A 16,987-nucleotide genomic window follows, 5' to 3' on the forward strand; every position below is an offset into this window, starting at 1 on the left:
CTGACAGCAGACTTACTGTGATCTCACTAACGGTCCCTCCCATTTTCTCAGGTAGCTGCAGAAACGGAGAAGCCAGGTCTCGACTTGAAACTCTTGATTCAAAATGTGCCGCCCCCTCCCCAGTGATGCGGTCACCTCTGTCATGCCAGGCCTTTCTTCTGGAGGTGGAAGAGCTACAATCCCACACAGCAGGGGCCATGGGCTAGGCATGTTCCTACTCTGCATAGAGAAGTCAGAGAACATTAGTTGTCCTCGCTGCTCGGAATGATTTTGTTAAAATGCTCGGATTTGTTTTGTTCAGAGAACAAGCCTGGGTAAGGGTGTCCCTGGAGGGCTTTGAGTGCATTCTCTCTGGGATGGGAGTGGGATGGGGCACTGCTACGGACCGTTGACAGGGAATGAGAAGTTTGAGTGTGACACCACAATGTGCACGTGGGACGGTACTTTCTGCACTTGACCACACCGTTTCAACCACGTGCGTGACGCAGAGCCGAGGTGGTCAGGGTCCATCCAGGGCTGCCAAAGTGCGTCTGGTGGGTGACTCGAAGTTCTCTTCATCCTTTAGTCTTCCTCGGAGATAAAGGCTGACTACTTATCCATCATCATGGATCCCGATGAAGTGCCCTTGGATGAACAGTGTGACCGACTCCCTTACGATGCCAGCAAGTGGGAGTTTGCTCGAGAGAGACTGAAACTAGGTAAGGTACTTGCCCTCCAGATATGCATCTGCCTGTACCCAGTGCCTTGGGGCCTCCATGCAAATCACTGATGTCTGAGGAGAGTGCACTGGAGAAGGTGGGGGGCTCCGTCCCCCAGCTGCGCACAGACTAGCAAGGGAGAGGGACACGTTTACAAAGGTTTCGATGGAATGCTGGAATGGCCATACTTGGAGACCAGGGGCACCTGTTCATTCTCTGAGCAGATGCCAGGGTAAGCCCTGGGGCTACAAAGGTATGTGGGTCCCCTTCCTCTGGTGACAGAGACCCTAGATAAGGGGATTAGCTGAATCTAGGCATGCTTATCGAATAAAATCACAGGATACCGAGACCTGTGGGATCCAGAATGTGAGTCAGGAGGGGGTGGAGCAGCAAGATCAAACATCTGGTGAGAGAACTGCTGCTCCTCCAGGTCGTAGGAAAACCAAACCCCAAATCCTTTGAACAATCTGGTTCCCTCCATGAATAACTGCACTTTTTGCCGAGACTAGAAGACCTGAGTAGCGCCCACCTTCCATTACTGAACTATTTGACCAAAGATTCTATAGGAGAAACCTGATTAACAGAGGGGGAAATACGGGCCAGAATGTCCAATTCTCACGGGAAACTAGACTTTCTAGGTTCATGGAAGCTGGATGAACCCCTAAAACTATTGCCCTGAAATCCTAACACGGCTTTAAACTGTAAATCAAAACTATCTCTGAAGTTTTCTTTGATCCAATGAATGTCGTCCTTGGGTGCCGCTGTCAGTTCTGGCTCCGGCGACCCTGCCTGCAACAGCAGGATACCCGGCCCAGTCCTGCGCCCTCCGCACAGGTTCCGAAACTCGGTGTGGGCGCTGTGTCAATCCAACTTGTTGACGCCCTTCCTCTTTTGGCTGCCCCTCCGCTCTATCACACATGATGTCCTCCAGGATTGATCTCTCCTGATAACATGTCCAAAGTATGTAGGGCAAACTCTTGCCATCCTTGCCTCTAAGAAGCATTCTGAGCTTACTTCTTCCAAGACAGATGTTTGTCCTTTTAGTAGTCCAAGGTACTTAAAAGATTCTTCACCAGAACCACAATTCAAATACATTGATTCTTCTTCAACCTTCCTTATTCATTGTCCAATTTTCACATGCACATGAGACAATTAAAAATGCCATGGTTGGGCCCAGGTATACCTTAGTCCTCAAAGTAACATCCTAGTTTTTCAATACTCTAAAGAGGTCCTGTGTAGCAGGCTTACCTAATGCAAAGCATCTTTTAGTTTCTGACTGTTGCTCCCAGTGTGAAGAGCTTGCGAATCCAAATTCAACTGCACTCCAGACTATGCTGAGGTGAAGGGTGCTAAGAGGTGGGGGGAAGGACGGGGGGGCGGGGGGGGGGGCTTTCCTTGATCCTCTCTCTGGCCTTAAAATGATTGGGTTTACATTTAGGGACCAAAGAATGGCTTGACTACATTAGTAAATATGCCTGCTTTGAGCAAGGAGTCTTTTGGCTGGCAAGATTAGGGAAGCTGGGGGCTCTTGATGGTGGCAGGAGACAGTGGAAAGGGACAGAGCAAATGGTGGCACCACTTGAAGGGCGTCCTCAGTATCACCAAATGCTATGCCGTCTGCGAAAATGGTTAAAATGGTGTCTCTCTGGTGGCATACACGTCCCCCGACATTTTTATTTTTTCAAACCCCATGAACAAGAACACACAAGATATACCCGGAGTTTCTCTGGGTATTGGAATATACGTACACACACACACACACACACACACACACACAATCCCAGGAGGCTCGTTTTGTTTCACTTTCAAAGTCAGGACTGTTGTTTTTTCCCAGGTAATGTAGCTGCGGTAAACACCAGGCCCCTGTGCTTTCCCTCCAATTACCCCGGTTCCTCCCATTGAGACGTCACTAGGCAAATTCATCTCCAGCCTGTGGTGCTCCAAAACAATTGGATCCTCAACTACCCTCCCTGTCCAAAATATTTGGACTGTGGCTTCTAAAAGTTTTCCACTCCCAACTGTGTATGCCAGAGTCATTAGGAGTTGGAACTAGGAAAACAGATTTTGGAATCTTTGCTTGTCGCTCCCAGTGAAAAGAGCCTGTGGCTCCATATTCAACCGTATCCCCTGTTGTCCCACCCATCTCACACACACACACCCACACACACACACACACACACACACACACACTACTGTGGGGTGAAGGGTGTTGAGAGGACCACAAGGAGGCATGGCTTTCCTTGTATCTGTTGGGTCTTGGAATGATCTGGTTTCACTGCATACGACCCAAGAAAGAAGGGTGGCTAACACATCGCCTTATCCAAGAACAACCGGCACCGAGAGCGGGTTCTGTTGGCCTGTGGGAGAATCTTGGTAGCCAGTAAGAAGCTAGAGAGATGCGTGAAAGCCAGGACTGGCTGATGTAAGATCAACGGGAGTAGTGAAGGGCAGATGACACACTGGCTGAGGTCCTTCTACAAGTCAACGCTGTATAGCGTTGTATAGCGCTGTATAGCGGCTCGCTCAGCCCCTCGGTGACCTTGGCAGGGGATGCAGGGTTGTTTTCCCACGTCCGTGGGCCATTCCCACTGGTTTGCAGGGTTATTAGTCACAACAAGAGAAGCTTCTCCCAGTCCAGGGCACATGCACTTCCCATCCCATCTCCGCGTTCCTTGACCTAGTGTCATTGTGATCCGTGTCAGGTCCAGAGAGACTGCCAAACCTCACAGCAGAGCTCCCTTGGGGCTCCACAGGGTCAGATCATTCCACTTCACCAAGTTCTCTTGTTGGGGATTTTTCTTATCATTCCATCCCTTCCCAGAGTTGCAGACGCAATGGTTTGGCCCATGTCCACTTGAACTCTTTGACGGGTGAGAGAAAGCACAGCGAATCGCCCTTGTCTTTTGTCTGGACTCAAGGGCCAGAGACAGGCTGCAAGGAGGCCCAAGCACTTGCGCTGTTGTTTTTTTGGGGTGTTGCTTTTTAACCCAGAAAATGGCTGATGGTCATCTGACATGGTGTCTGGGAGGGGAAAGTATCCAAGAGTATGCATGGGTTGGTAAAAAACAAAACACCAAACTCACTGCCATCGAGTTAATTCTGACTCATAGCGACCCTATAGGACAGGCTAGAACTGCTCCTGTGGGCTTCCGAAACTAAGTCCTTACAGGAGTAGAAAGCCCTGTCTTTCTCCCATCCAGAGCCCTGTCTGAATTACAACGGAATTGTAAATACAGAGACGCACACACACCAGGCTGAATTCCATTTCAGCAGCGTCTCCTTTCTTGGTCACTATCAGCAGCCCTAGGGATGGAAGTCAGCACTTGATAGTGCTTGATAGATGGATGCAGTTGGGAGTGTGGGTCAAAGGTGCTGCTACCATTGGAATTCCTGAGATCCAGGGACAAAAGCAGCCTGTGTTGTTTGGGATACTTCACACAACCTAGAGAGAATTCAGCCATGGTAAGGTCATCCTTGAAGGTGGGGAGAAAGTCTGACATTGCATCTCTTTGTTAACAAAATCATTTTTCAAAGTCAGAATCACCTACTATGGGACCCGACCAAGGGAGCCTGGCATCTGGCAAGTGGTTGGTGCCTGGGCTGGTGCTGCCTTTTGGAAGACCAGCCATGCACTCTCCCGAGAGCCCCAGGGAGCCAAGCCAGTCTTCTTGGAGACATCCTGGTATCTTTGCATTGTCTGATGAAGACCCAGCCCGCTCTGGAACAGCAAGTGGCATTCTAGGTAACACCAAAAATGGTTTTAAGGAACAAGCAGGGTCAGGTCAGGTCAAGTCCAATGCGACTGGGCTCCCCTAAAACTGGAACCATGGGGGGTCATCAGAAAGATGAAAGCACCCATAATCGCTTCATGCTGTTTTACAAGGCCATCGTCCTGCTTCCAAGAGAGTGAAGAGCGAAGACTGGAGGGCGCCAAGTGGGAATGGGTTTACTCATTCGCACTGAGAGAAACAAAGTCCCCAAACACTTGTTAAAACACAGTTTGTTTTGACGGCCAGGCGGGAATGCAAGTGTGGGGGCTGGAGTTGTGGACTGGGAACGGAATCTGCCTCCCCCAAGAAGCAAAGCCAGAGTCTGCAGTCTACGTCGAGGGCTCCCAAGACTGAGATTACTGTGATTTCTCAGGCTCGGGACACTTTTGTCCAAGATGGGAGAACGCATTACAGAAGAGCAGTGTTGTTCCTCTGCTGCCATCACCCACCCCCCACCCCATTCAAGGAACAGGTCTCTACCCTAATTTTACCAGTATTTACAAGTGTGGAGAAGGGACCGGCTACTGCCTCCTGGACCTGCTCTGGACATCCACCACCTAGCAGTGACCTGCCAAGCCATATTCTGGTATTCCTTGGGCAGTTGGACCAAAAGAAGCAAGCAGAGACAACAGCCCCTCCTGGGCTGCATGCTCTGGGGCAAGATGAGCTTTAATACTTGGTGCATGTTTGTCCACAGAAAAAAACTTTCACTTTTGCCACTGTTCCCTGCAAATGCAGAGTGTGCCCTGTGAATTACAGGCAGCCCCCAGATAACCAATGAACATCCAACTTACAACCGAGGTTACGAACCAAGCCCCACAAGGCCTATCATATTAAAAGTTACAGTGGCTGATAATAACAAATGGGTGCTACTTTACAACGCCCACCCAAACCATATTGTTGTTGTTATTGTAGTAAAGTGATGCTGTAGGAAAGGCACTGGGCTGCTAACCGCATGGTTGGCAGTTCAAACCCCCCAGCCTCTCCAAGTGAACAGATGAGGCTGTGTGCTCTCACTAAGCTTTACAGTCTCAGAAACCCTATGGAGGGTGGGGATGTTTGATGAGACTACAGATGTTTCCGTGTATCTGGAAGTGTTTGATGTTTTTATGCACAGAAAGGTACACTGTATACTGAGAAACGTGTGACTGAGTGGCATTAGTGCTTTATGTAATGGTGCGATTCGAAAACATCCTTAGGAACAGAACTTGTTTGAGACTGGAGACCGACCGATACTCGCAGAGACATAGCAGCAGAAAGGCCCCCGTGACTCTGTGGGGAGTTGACGTTCCCCAGGTTCTAGGTTGATAGTGACAGAAACTAAAGCGTCATCTCTTTCACTGCCATTGAGTCAAGGTCAACTCACAGTGACCCTATAGCACAAGGAAGAACTGCCCCTCCATTTCTGAGACTGGACCTGTTTGACTGCCCCTCCATTTCTGAGACTGGACCTGTTTGGGGGGAGTAAAAGTCCCCCTTTTCTCCCTCCAAGTGGCTGGTGGTCTCCTGATGTTGCAGCTGGCACCCATGATGGCACCAGGGCTCCAGGGCAGAGGCAAAGGCACCTTGGCGCCTGGCATCAAGTCGACTCACGGTGACCCTGTAGGACACAACTACCCCATAGGGTTTCCTAGGCTGTCCTTTTAACCCACAGAGCCGGCTGAGCTTGAACCGCCAAGCTTCTCATTAGTGGCGCTTCGCTACTGTTACCGCCAGGGCTCCCGTGTTACTGAGTCATTGGCTATAAAAGTATAAAGGTTCTTAGAGGATGAAGCAGGAAGGCTTTGTCACACACTTTACAAGAAACTTAAAAAAAGCCCAACAGCAGCTCTGTCCTTTGAGGGGAGAGATTGGAGTGCGTGGAAGGAAGGAAGCTAGGCTAATTCACTGAAGGTCCAGTCTGAGGAAAAGGCCCCGGGAAGAGCGGAGGGGTTGTGTTCCACTAACGCTCTAACTGCTGCCTTGGGCTTCGGATCAGGGGAGGGATGGGTTGGTTCAGTATTTTCCCTCAGAACAGCCAAGAAGCCATCTTCAGCTCCCCCCTCCTTTTGTCATCGCTCAAGGCCTGGTGCTTCTCCAGTTCTGGTTAGCTTCCTGTTTCTTGATGGGCAAGAGGAAGTCCCCTCATCAAAATAGCAGCTGAAGTAACCCACGGGGGCATCAGGTCCCACTTCCTATGATGGCATGACGGAGCTCGGGTAGCCTAGTGTTATGAGTTGGGCTGCAAACTGAAAGGCTGGCAGTTCAAAACCACCGGCCGCTCCTTGGGTGAAAGACGGGCTTTCTCCTCCCATAAACAGTTACAGTAACGGAAACTCACGGGGCAGTTCTACCCTGTCCTACCGCACTGACTCGATGGCAGTGAGATTGTTTGTTTTTACGGCAGCATGAGACTCTCTTTGGACATCCCATAAGTCTCCAAAAGGGGATCTTCCCTCTGTATGCAAGACTTTCTACAGGTCGAGGAACCCTGTGGGTCCAAGGGATTAAGTGTTGGGCTGCTAACAGCAAAGTCAGCAGTTCAAACTCACCAGCCACTCCGAGGCGGAAAGATGAGGCAGTCGGCTCCTGTGAAGATTTACAGGCTCAGATACCTCAAGAAGCAGTTCTAATCGGTCTTAGGGAGTTGCTTATAGGTCAGGGCAGTGGACTATTTGGGTTTCTATGTGCCAGTCACTGGGCCGGGTACTGGCAAGAACGAACACGTCGTTCTCAGGCCTCTGAGTCAAGCTGTCTCATGAAAAAGTGGGGAAAGAGACCGGTTCACCGTCATCGTGGCAGGACAAAGAGTCCCAGGGTTTCAAAGTACCATGACAGGAACCTCGTGTAGTTGTTGCCCTTGGCAGCTCCCTCTCTGTGGTCTAAATGACTTCCAGAAGGTGATAGTCAAATAGTAAGGACATAGGGAAATGTTAGAAAAGACTGGGAGTATTTTTCCTGGAAAGGAAGGAAATGACACTGCAGCGAATTTTAAGCAATGAAGTATTCCAACCAGGAGTAGTAACTACCATTCTCCATTTCTCCCTCTGTGCTGAAAAGTGATAAGGAAAAATGGCCATCAGGAAACGGGTGTCAGTCCCACGCAGGCTTGGTCCCAGGGGAATGGAACAATGGAGGAGGTCCCCTGAGAATTGGTGTAACCTCTATGGGAAGAAAATCGGCCACCTACTGCACCCAAGGCCTCTGGGGGTTCCCCTGGCTATGACGGTCTGAGGGGCTCATAAACACAGGAGAGTTCTTAGAAAGAAACCCTAGAAATGTGTCCCTTGCTGTGGTCTTCTGGGATCAGCTCATTAGCAGTTCCATTCAAAGCTATAGGACACACACACGTTGTAAGGTACCATGGGCTCAGTTCGACTCATAGGGACTCTATGTGAGAGAACAAAACACTACCCAGTTTTGTGCCACCCTCACATGGTTACGTTTGACCCCCTTGTCACAGTCACTGGCACTGCGTCTCGTGAAGGGTCTTCCTCTGTTGCTGACCCTCTGCTTTGTATCCACGCATAGGCAAAGGTTTTTGTTTTGCCTTTTAAAGCAAAAAAGAGAATTTATTGGTTCACGTAACTGAAAGGTGCAGGGGCTATACTAGCTTCAGGCACGGTTGGATCCAGGGGCATAAACAAATGTCATCAGGACTCAAGTCTTTCCGTCTTTAGGCTGGCTTCTTCCATGTGGTGGGCCTACTGGTTTGAGCTTTCCATCTGCAAAGCTTAGCAACCTCAGCAAAGCGCTGTTTTTTTCCCACAGATCAGTTGAACTCGGGTTGAGTACCACTGGATCAACAAGAATTATAAGGTCGTTCTTGAAGTGGGCTTGTGAACACCGTGGTCAAGGAAATGGGCCGTGCTGATTGATCAGATCTGAATGACATGTCTACCTATAAACCTAGGTTGGGTCAACCCATCTGAACCACCTAGACTGAGGACAGAAGAGAGGTGGTTCCAGGAAACATCAAGTTGTTGTTGCTAAAGAACAAACAAAGCAACCCACCCCATGTCCAAAATAGAGCCACATATTGGAAGAGTTTGACTAGGCAGTTGAATGGTATCCGCTGGCATTGCTTCTTCCTCGATAGTAAACATATTCTGAAAATACTATGAGGGCTAAATGTTCTTGTCCTCAGAAGTTTGTTAGCCTAGGCAAAGGCTTTTAAAAAGGGTTTTATTTCCTGAGAAAGACTTAAATTTGCCCTCCCGGCTGGCCATGAACCATCAATGTCTTCTTTTCGTTGTAGGCAAATCCCTTGGCAGAGGGGCTTTCGGGAAAGTGGTCCAAGCATCTGCATTTGGCATTAAGAAATCACCCACATGCCGGACGGTGGCTGTGAAAATGCTGAAAGGTATGTGTGCTGTCGCTGGCCTTCCGTGGCCCCGCCACCGCTCTGCTTTCCTAAATGTCTGTGCGAAGCAGCCTGGGGACAGACACACACTGTCTCTGCCCTTCAACTGCTGGGAGGTCCTTTGCTTCAGAAGGTTTAGATTAGGCCAGCCCCGCTCAGAATAAACCTTGTAAATGGAGCAATCAGGGACTCTCCTACGGGAAATGGTCTCTCTCACCTCAAAGGTATTTCTCCTCTCACATCTCAAACTCTCCCCTCCCGGTGACTTCAGCCGGCTGACATGCTGGAACGATCTACTGTGACGATGTAATGGAAACTCCACAACACACGACAGCTCACAAAGGCTTAGCATGGGCCTGACCTAGCTACCAAAGTGCAACTGAACCAATCCAGTGGATCAAGAGGCACGACTCTCATATATTGTCAAGCCCCCAACATAAAACAGTTCCTCTTAACAAGTCATAGAAAGGCCGGAATCTCTTATCTTGGAAGACATGGCCACTCTAAAGCAGGCCTATGTCCTTCAAAGTACAGAAAATACTTCATTTCCTCACATATCACCCCAACTCATTTTAAGGGTCCCAAATCAAAAAGATACAGGACAAAAAGCCCACAGGGTTGTTTTTGCCTCTTCAAATGTTCAGAGACACAGCCAGGGATTCGGAGGCCAAACCAGCAGGCCCGCAGCACAGACACTAAAAGAAAGTACCGTTTCTGTGGGGAAACTTACGTTCTTAACCTCCTTCCAGAGCTGAGCCCACCCTTTTAAAATGCCCCAGGGATCCCCACGTTCTACCTCAAAAGGCTGTCCCGGTCAAGGGAAGTCCCCAGCTAAAACGCTCCATGTTACCTGAAAGGGCATTACCCTTTACAGGTCAGGACTTTTGTTGGAGGTGGATTTCCAAGACCATGACCGACAGACCGACCTGTGGGAATTCTTTCATCCAGCATTTTCCCCCAGCCCCCTCCCCCAAAAGAACTCTGAGGAGAAGGGGGCATTGGTATATCTTCCGTGTGAGCGAGCACAAGGCTGGACTTCAGTATATCAGTGGACCCTTATCTTCTCTGCACACCCTGGTGAGGTAGGAGAGGAGTCTGCCCAGCTGGCAGATGAGGAGAGAGGGCTCAGCTGTGAGGCCACTCCACGCCTGAGTAAGGCTTCCTCCACCGTTGAGTCAGAACACTCCCCCCAATTCCTCAGAAAACAGGGCTAGGAACAGCAGGTAGTGCCTAAGTTCTCAAAATGACCCTGGCCTGCTTTCTAAAGCAACCAGGACCCAACCGAGATGTCATCCAAAACCAAGTCTGGAAGCATCCAATTCCTCAGCCGGGCTTCTTCCCTGCCATGCCCTGTGTCTCTAAGATACGCACTTCTGACGACCATGCTGGTCCAGTGTGGGTCCCACATGAGTCCTATGGTCCTGCCCGCCCATGGCACAGTATGAGTCACACAGTCTGGGTTTGCCTTGTGATGAAGGAGCCTAACTGCTCTGGGCAGACTGATGGATTTGAAGGGGGATGTGTTGTTTGACTTACTTTTTTATGTTACGCAGAAATAATGTATAATATCTTCATGATCACACATCTTCTTGTGAAGCCATTAGCATACATTGAGAAAGATGACAGATCGCTGTGTAAAATTCCTAAACTAAAACAAAACAGCTATTCTCGTCCCACGTTCTTGCTTAAATTGGTTAGCCATCTGTTTCAGAGCGAACTAGAAAAAACTAGTAGAAAAGTCAGGATGTCAAACAAAGGTCACGAGTCAGACGCTCTTTCAAAGGCCCCGGAGCGGAAACCATGACCTTGGGGCCCTTAACGCCATGTCAGAAACAAGAGCAGTGATCCTGGTGTTCATTTGAGTGTCTCTTGTGAGTCAGCCCCCAGGCCCCGGAAACCTTCTGGAGTCAATCTGGCAATTATTAAAAAATGATTTGTGTTTTGGAAACACCTGATTGGTGCTTAGTATAATGGTAGCTGCACATACCTCTGACCCTCGTCCAGGGCTCTGTCCGACCAATGCTTGCACGCTTGCAGAGACTAAACGTGGCTCGTCTGCAGGCCCTCCATCCTAGGTCCCCAAACAGATTTGGCCAACTGCACCCTCTTGAGGGAAAAAAACAAAACGCTACTCAGTGGCCCCCTGACAATGAAACCATTTGTCTTAAAGCCAACAGCCAGCATACAGTGAAGGGAGCTGCTTTCACAGCCCCGCCTCCACCAGGCCAGTGCCCCCACTCCCCAGGGGGTAGCACTGCCACTTTGGGAAAAACTGATCTATATTAAGGATTGCCATTTCAATTTAGTAAAAGAAATATGTAGTCTCAGATAATACTGAAAAGGGAGAAAGAAGCAAGTTCTAAAAAAACCCAAACTCACTTATAAGTATATATACATGCATATGGGATCTGTAAGTGCATACCCTTTACATGTGTGTGGGAGGTTATATATGAGGGGCTTCAAAATGTTCATGGAAAGATGCCATTTCCCACATACTCTATAAAGTTCCCCCTCCTATATATACTCATCATCTATGTAAAATACACATATAAATAAATAAAAACTGGACCAGTGATGGGCATATAGGGTTGAGATAACATACCTAGGTTGGGGTAGATTTTACTACTTTATTACTTTTACTACTATTTTTGGACTATTTTACAGCAGGGTTATATGGGGGGAGGGGAGACTTCAGAAAACTCTCAGGAATTTTCTATTGTCTTTTACTTCCATTTCTCTGAAATCGTTTTGATTCTATTTCTTTTACGATCTAAAATTATTTCTCTTGTCTTATATATGCATTTGCATTCAAGGTGAACGTTTACGCAGTAGATTCACTTTCTGGGGAACAAATAATTTCTCTGCAGACACTGGCGGCACCGTCTAAGGTGTCACCATTACCATCCATTCCATTCTGACTGATGGTTCATAAGGAATTCAACTTGTTTTAATGCCTCAGACGCTCACAAAGAAGAACCAACAGGGAGAACAAACTTTAGACCCTGCGAGTTCTCGGGCTGATAACCTTGCTGAGCCCTGGGCCTCTCGGAGGCCTGTGGATGCTCAGGATGTCAGATAACCCTTGGACCCTTCCACCCTAGGGTGGCAGAGGTTACAGGGAAAGAATGACACACTGCAAAGATGTTTACAGAAGTGGCCACTCGAGCCTGGCAGGCCCCTGGTGTCCCCTTCCTTGTGACCCTGCAAGTGGGAAAGCTGGAGATGCACCCCGCCCCCCCTGCTGGTGAGTCCCTCCTGCCCAGTTCTGACAGGAGGGAAACCTCTGGAAGGCACGTTCACAGAAGCCCAGCTCTGAGTCAGCGCATTGCTGACAGGACAGGGCCCACTGAGAGGAAATGTCCAGTGACTAACCCACCACTGCTCTGGGCCTTACTGTAATCAAAAGGATGTTGGCTTAGGAGGGTGGGAGGAACAAAAACAGTCTGGAGACGCAGCCTTTGGGCAGAATGCAGGGAAGTCCGCGAAGCGACCGGCCGTGCGCGAACAAACAAGGAGGGCAGGAATGCCGCCTGCAGCGGAAAGAGCCCCATTGTCCCGTCCCCTGATTCTTCCTTGCTTCTCACCCAGAGGGGGCCACTGCCAGCGAGTACAAAGCTCTGATGACCGAGCTCAAGATCCTGACCCACATCGGCCACCATCTGAACGTGGTCAACCTGCTGGGAGCCTGCACCAAGCAAGGAGGTAACGGAGGAAGGTGGGCCCGGCTCCGGCTTCCCATGTCCGTGCCGGAGCACAGTCCCCCGACGGGCAGCTCGAGCTCTTGGTCCCGGCCCCCGACACCCCCAGAAGAACAGCTCCTGTCTGCCGGGGGGAGTCCCCTGTGCCCCTTGCAGGATGCCCCCTGGCGCAGGCAGTGAAAACAGAGACTCCCTTTCCCTCCCGCTGCACCGGCTCACAGCCACGCATGGAGGGCGGGGAGGGGCAGGTTTCTCTGGGGATGACTGCGAGGGTGCCGTGGCCACCGGCAAGCCGAGAAGGCCTGGCCTACGGGTGGGAAGCACTCCTGGGGGGCTCCCAAGAGGAGGTGACCCGGGCAACAACCACCACCTTCCCTCCATACCCGTGACGCACGCAGGCCTGACCCCTGCGTCCAGGGGGGACAGGGCAGTGCCTTACGGGTGAGGGCCCCAGCACCTTCTCGTGGTGTTTCTTCCCCCGCTAAGGCCGGGGGGGCGGGGACGAAAAGAGGGGCGTCGCGGAGGGGCGGAGGCCGGACTCCTGGGGCCCACCGGAAGCGCGCCCCACACCTTCCGCCCCGCAGGGGTCTCCTTTTGGCGCCCGTGGGACGGGCAGCTCACCTCAGGCTGCGTCCCTGAGCCCCGGGGAGGCCTGTCGACGTGGAAACTGGCACGTCATGCGCCGGGTGGTGGGGAGACGGTGCCCGTCCAGACAGACGACGTCCATTCTGAGGTCCTGCGGGCAGAGACGCTGTGAGGACGCCCAGAAGCCACTTTCAAGTCACCATAACCCTAAACCCTCGCCGGCTAAGGCCTGGGCTCCCGCGAGCCTCTCCCGGAGCTTCGGTGGGGGCTGTGGCTCCCCTCTCCTCCCGGCATGCCTCGGGCAGGAGCGGGTGAAGCAGCTCCGGGTCACGCTCGATTGACCTGGAAGTGGTCCTTCGTGATCTAGGCCGCCCCGCCCAGCCCCACTGCAGAGGGTGGGAAGAAGGGGACTGGGGCGTCTCTCGGACCCAGAGTGGGACTCCCTTAGAATCAAGGGTCAGCAAGGTCAGCAAATGAAGCTCACCCCCACCCACTACCGAGAGAGCTTGGTGGCGCTGCAGGCTAGGCACTGGGCTGCCAATCGCAAAAGTCGGTGGTTCAAAACCACCTGCAGAAAGCCGAAGCTGGCTGCTCCAGTCGAGGTTTACAGCCGTGGAAACGTTGTGATTCAGCGGCGGTGGGTTTATCCGCACTTGCACTGGTTGGGCCATTTAGCCTAGCTGAGTGGGAGAAATGAGAGGAATCCTCACCGTTTTGTTGACACTCAGTCGTATTCAGGTAGCATCTCTTGCACCGCAGAGGCAGGATGGAGTAGCCACGTGGCCCACAGAGCCTCAACTATGTGCTCTTGCTTCTCTGCATTAGACCCTCTCGCAGGCCAGCTCTGAGCAGACACTGAGGCTGCTGCCTGCTGGGGAGCGAGGGATCAGAGGGACCAGCCTGCTGTCTGTGCCAGAGCTGGTGTGGCAGTGGCCAAGGCCCCTGCCCTAGGGGTCTGGCGAGGGCAGGGAGGGTGGGTGCTGGGTAGTCACAGTGAGAAGCCCAGGCAAGTGCACCTCTCCCTCCTAGAAATTCTCTCGCCTTTTTCTTCTACTGTCTTCTGGGCCCTGCCCTCCACCTGCCTGCTCACACTGCCTGTCCCAGTACTTATTGTGCCCTGATAGTGTAGTGGTTCCACCCACCGGGTTGCTGACTGACCAGGCCCGCAGTTGGAAACCCCCAGCCTCTCGTGGGAGAAAGATGAGGCTCTCTACTCCTGTAAAGAATGACAGTCTCAGAAACTCACAGGGCCAGATCGGGCCTGTCCTCTAAGGTTCCGATAAGTCGGTGTTGACTCAGTGGCCATGAGTTTGGATTTTGGACTTTGGCAAATTCCTGCTCTCGTGAAATGGGAAAGACCACCCGACTCAGGAGCCTCCCTTCCCTAAATTGCATCCCTGGCCCCTCCCTCCCAGAATACCCCTAAGAACGGACTGCTTTCGGCCCTCTAACCGCTGGCAGGCTGGGGGTGGCTGAGCGCGTGCTGTTTTCGCCCCAGGGCCCCTGATGGTGATTGTGGAATACTGCAAGTATGGGAATCTGTCCAACTACCTCAAGAGCAAACGGGACTTGTTCTTTCTAAACAAGGTAAGTCAGCCGCAAAGGGTCGGACGCATTCGGAAGGATACCACGGAGTTTCCTGTCCGGCCAAAAGGGAAATGCTTCGCCCTCCCTTCTCCCCCGCCTGTGCCCTTCTGGGCCACGCTGGTGTGGTCAACACAGTCCCAGTGTGCACAGTGACAGGGAGTTTAAAGACACTTTTCTTCTAGCGTCGTATGTTTTATTTTCTTTTAAATCATTTTATTGGGGGCTCATATACACTTAAGGAGAAACACGCATACATACACATACATGAGCATACAGGCATGCGTATGCACTCACATGCATTGCTTGCTTCTTGAAAGAAGGTGGTAACATACAAGGGGGTACCCCCAAAAGAAAAAAAAATGCAATTTTTTCCAAAACTATGTGGTTTTTTAACAAAACACCTTATCACCTTCAAAGTACTGCCCATGAAACTTAATACATTTGTCAATCTGCGATTCCATCCTTGCTCGTCTAGCAGGAAAAAAGGGGTACTAGGAAAGCTCCACCCAACGGAGCTTTTTTCCGGTTTTTGTTTGATTTTGGGGGGGTACCCCTCATATGTAATTGTCCCCGTTTGTTAGATTTGACATAGCAGGTAACACGCTGGGCTGCTAATCGCAAGGTCAGCAGATCAAAACCCACTAGCCGCTCCGAGAGAGAAAGGAAAGAAAGTGTTTCCACTCTGCAGTCACACCTCAGAAACTCACAGGGGCAGTGCACCCCTCCAGTGCTCCTCTCCCTATGAGTCCGAATCAAGTCGATGGCGGCGAGAGAGGATGGAGTGATGTGGCAGTCATCAGCCGGCCAGTGATGGGTCCAGAGTTAGAAACCATCTCCTTTCTTTCCCGCTGCCCTCTCCTCATTTCTGCACGTCCCCACACCTTCACCACCATCTCATCCTGCCCACATTCCCAGACCAGCTTTATGCATCAAAACACAGCTGTGTGTCTTTGAAAATACTCCTAGATTCAAGACCCGAAGGCCAACAAAACTTAAAAGAGATAACAATGGAGAAGAAAGAATGTCGTCACATTTTGCTTGTGCACCACTTCTGTGTCCGCTTCTCAGCTGGACAAGCCTGGGAGATGACCCCAGTTCAACATGATTAACTGGCGCTGCGCTGCATTGGTGCTGAGGCTGTGTAGGGTGAAGGGGAAGCTCTCAGACCCAGTATCAGACTTCTGGCGTGTAAGTCCCATCTATACGGGACTTAAAGATCATGGGATCTGAGACCGTGAGCAAATCATTCAGCCTCTCATTGAAGAGCTTCCATTTCCTCCTTGAATAAGTGGAACTCATCCACCTCACTGGATGGGTTGGAGAATCCGAAGTTGGTTAGTTGCATCCTCAATAAATGCCAACCATCGGTATCATCATCACTGACCCACTAAGATAGAAAGCCCTAGTGGCCCAATGGGGTAAGCACTGATTTAATAACCCAAGGGTCAGTGGTTCAAACCTACCAGCCGCTCACTCCTCAAGAGAAAGATGAGATTGTCTGCTCCCGTCGAGATTTGGTCTGGAACCCCACGGAGCAGCTCTCCTCTGCCCTACAGGGTCACTGAAGGTGGATGAGTCCTTGGATGTGCACGGTGGATCAGAGATGCCTCATCCAAGAAGGATGGCCATCCCTGTCCTCTGTCTTAAGATGGCGTGCACACAAGAGCCACTGACCGGCTGACCTTTCCTCTCCTCTCTCCAAAGTGGGATGAAACCCAAACCCAGGTGTTTGAAGGGACCAGTACATGGGAACGTGTTTTCCTCAGTTTTCAGTCGTGGCTTCCAATCCTGAGCATCTAGACGCTGAAATGCATCTTTCTGACCAGCTAGTTCGCACTCTCCCTGCACAGAAATGCCCCGAAACATTGAGCCTGGCATAGGGACCCCCGCCCCCGCCCTAGTGAGGTAACTCCAGGAGACCAAAGAGCCCAGCACGGTGGACTTGCCATCCCGTGCTTTCTGCGCACCTCGTTGGATGATGGGAAAAGATAAAACGAGAACAAGTGGAGAACGGCACCCTGGGGCTCAGGGCAGGACAAGCCCCCTCCAGCCCCATGCTCCTGGACTGGCTTCAGAAAGAACTGAGCCAGCGGAACACCCCAGGGACCTGGGCAGGATGGAACGTTTGGGTTCGTGCGTCCTTTGTTTTGGTGGCCAGGCTTCCTTCTCCGGCTATATTTAATGACACACCTCCCTGCGAAGCAGCTCGGTGGAGCCGAGCCTTTGTCGGGGAGGAGGCCTGGCTGTGTATCAGAGAGACTGGTGAAGGAGACCCCGACTCCCAGAGACAGAAACGGGTTTCTTTTC

General features: G+C 51.2%; 1 protein-coding gene across 1 annotated transcript in view; it reads left to right on the forward strand.

Moving 5' to 3' along the window:
- FLT1 (fms related receptor tyrosine kinase 1) overlaps positions 1–16,987 on the forward strand; it is a 181,090-nt gene that overhangs the window by 145,062 nt on the left and 19,041 nt on the right. The window contains exons 19-22 of the mRNA XM_045293991.1: positions 566–698; positions 8,706–8,810; positions 12,399–12,512; positions 14,592–14,680. Coding sequence (XP_045149926.1) covers positions 566–698; positions 8,706–8,810; positions 12,399–12,512; positions 14,592–14,680 — 441 coding nt within the window. The remainder of the gene's footprint in view (positions 1–565; positions 699–8,705; positions 8,811–12,398; positions 12,513–14,591; positions 14,681–16,987) is intronic.

Source organism: Echinops telfairi, unplaced genomic scaffold (assembly GCF_000313985.2).
Source record: "Echinops telfairi isolate 266 unplaced genomic scaffold, ASM31398v2 ScPeMD7_2565;HRSCAF=3150, whole genome shotgun sequence".
In the NCBI taxonomy this organism is placed as follows: Eukaryota; Metazoa; Chordata; class Mammalia; order Afrosoricida; family Tenrecidae; genus Echinops; species Echinops telfairi.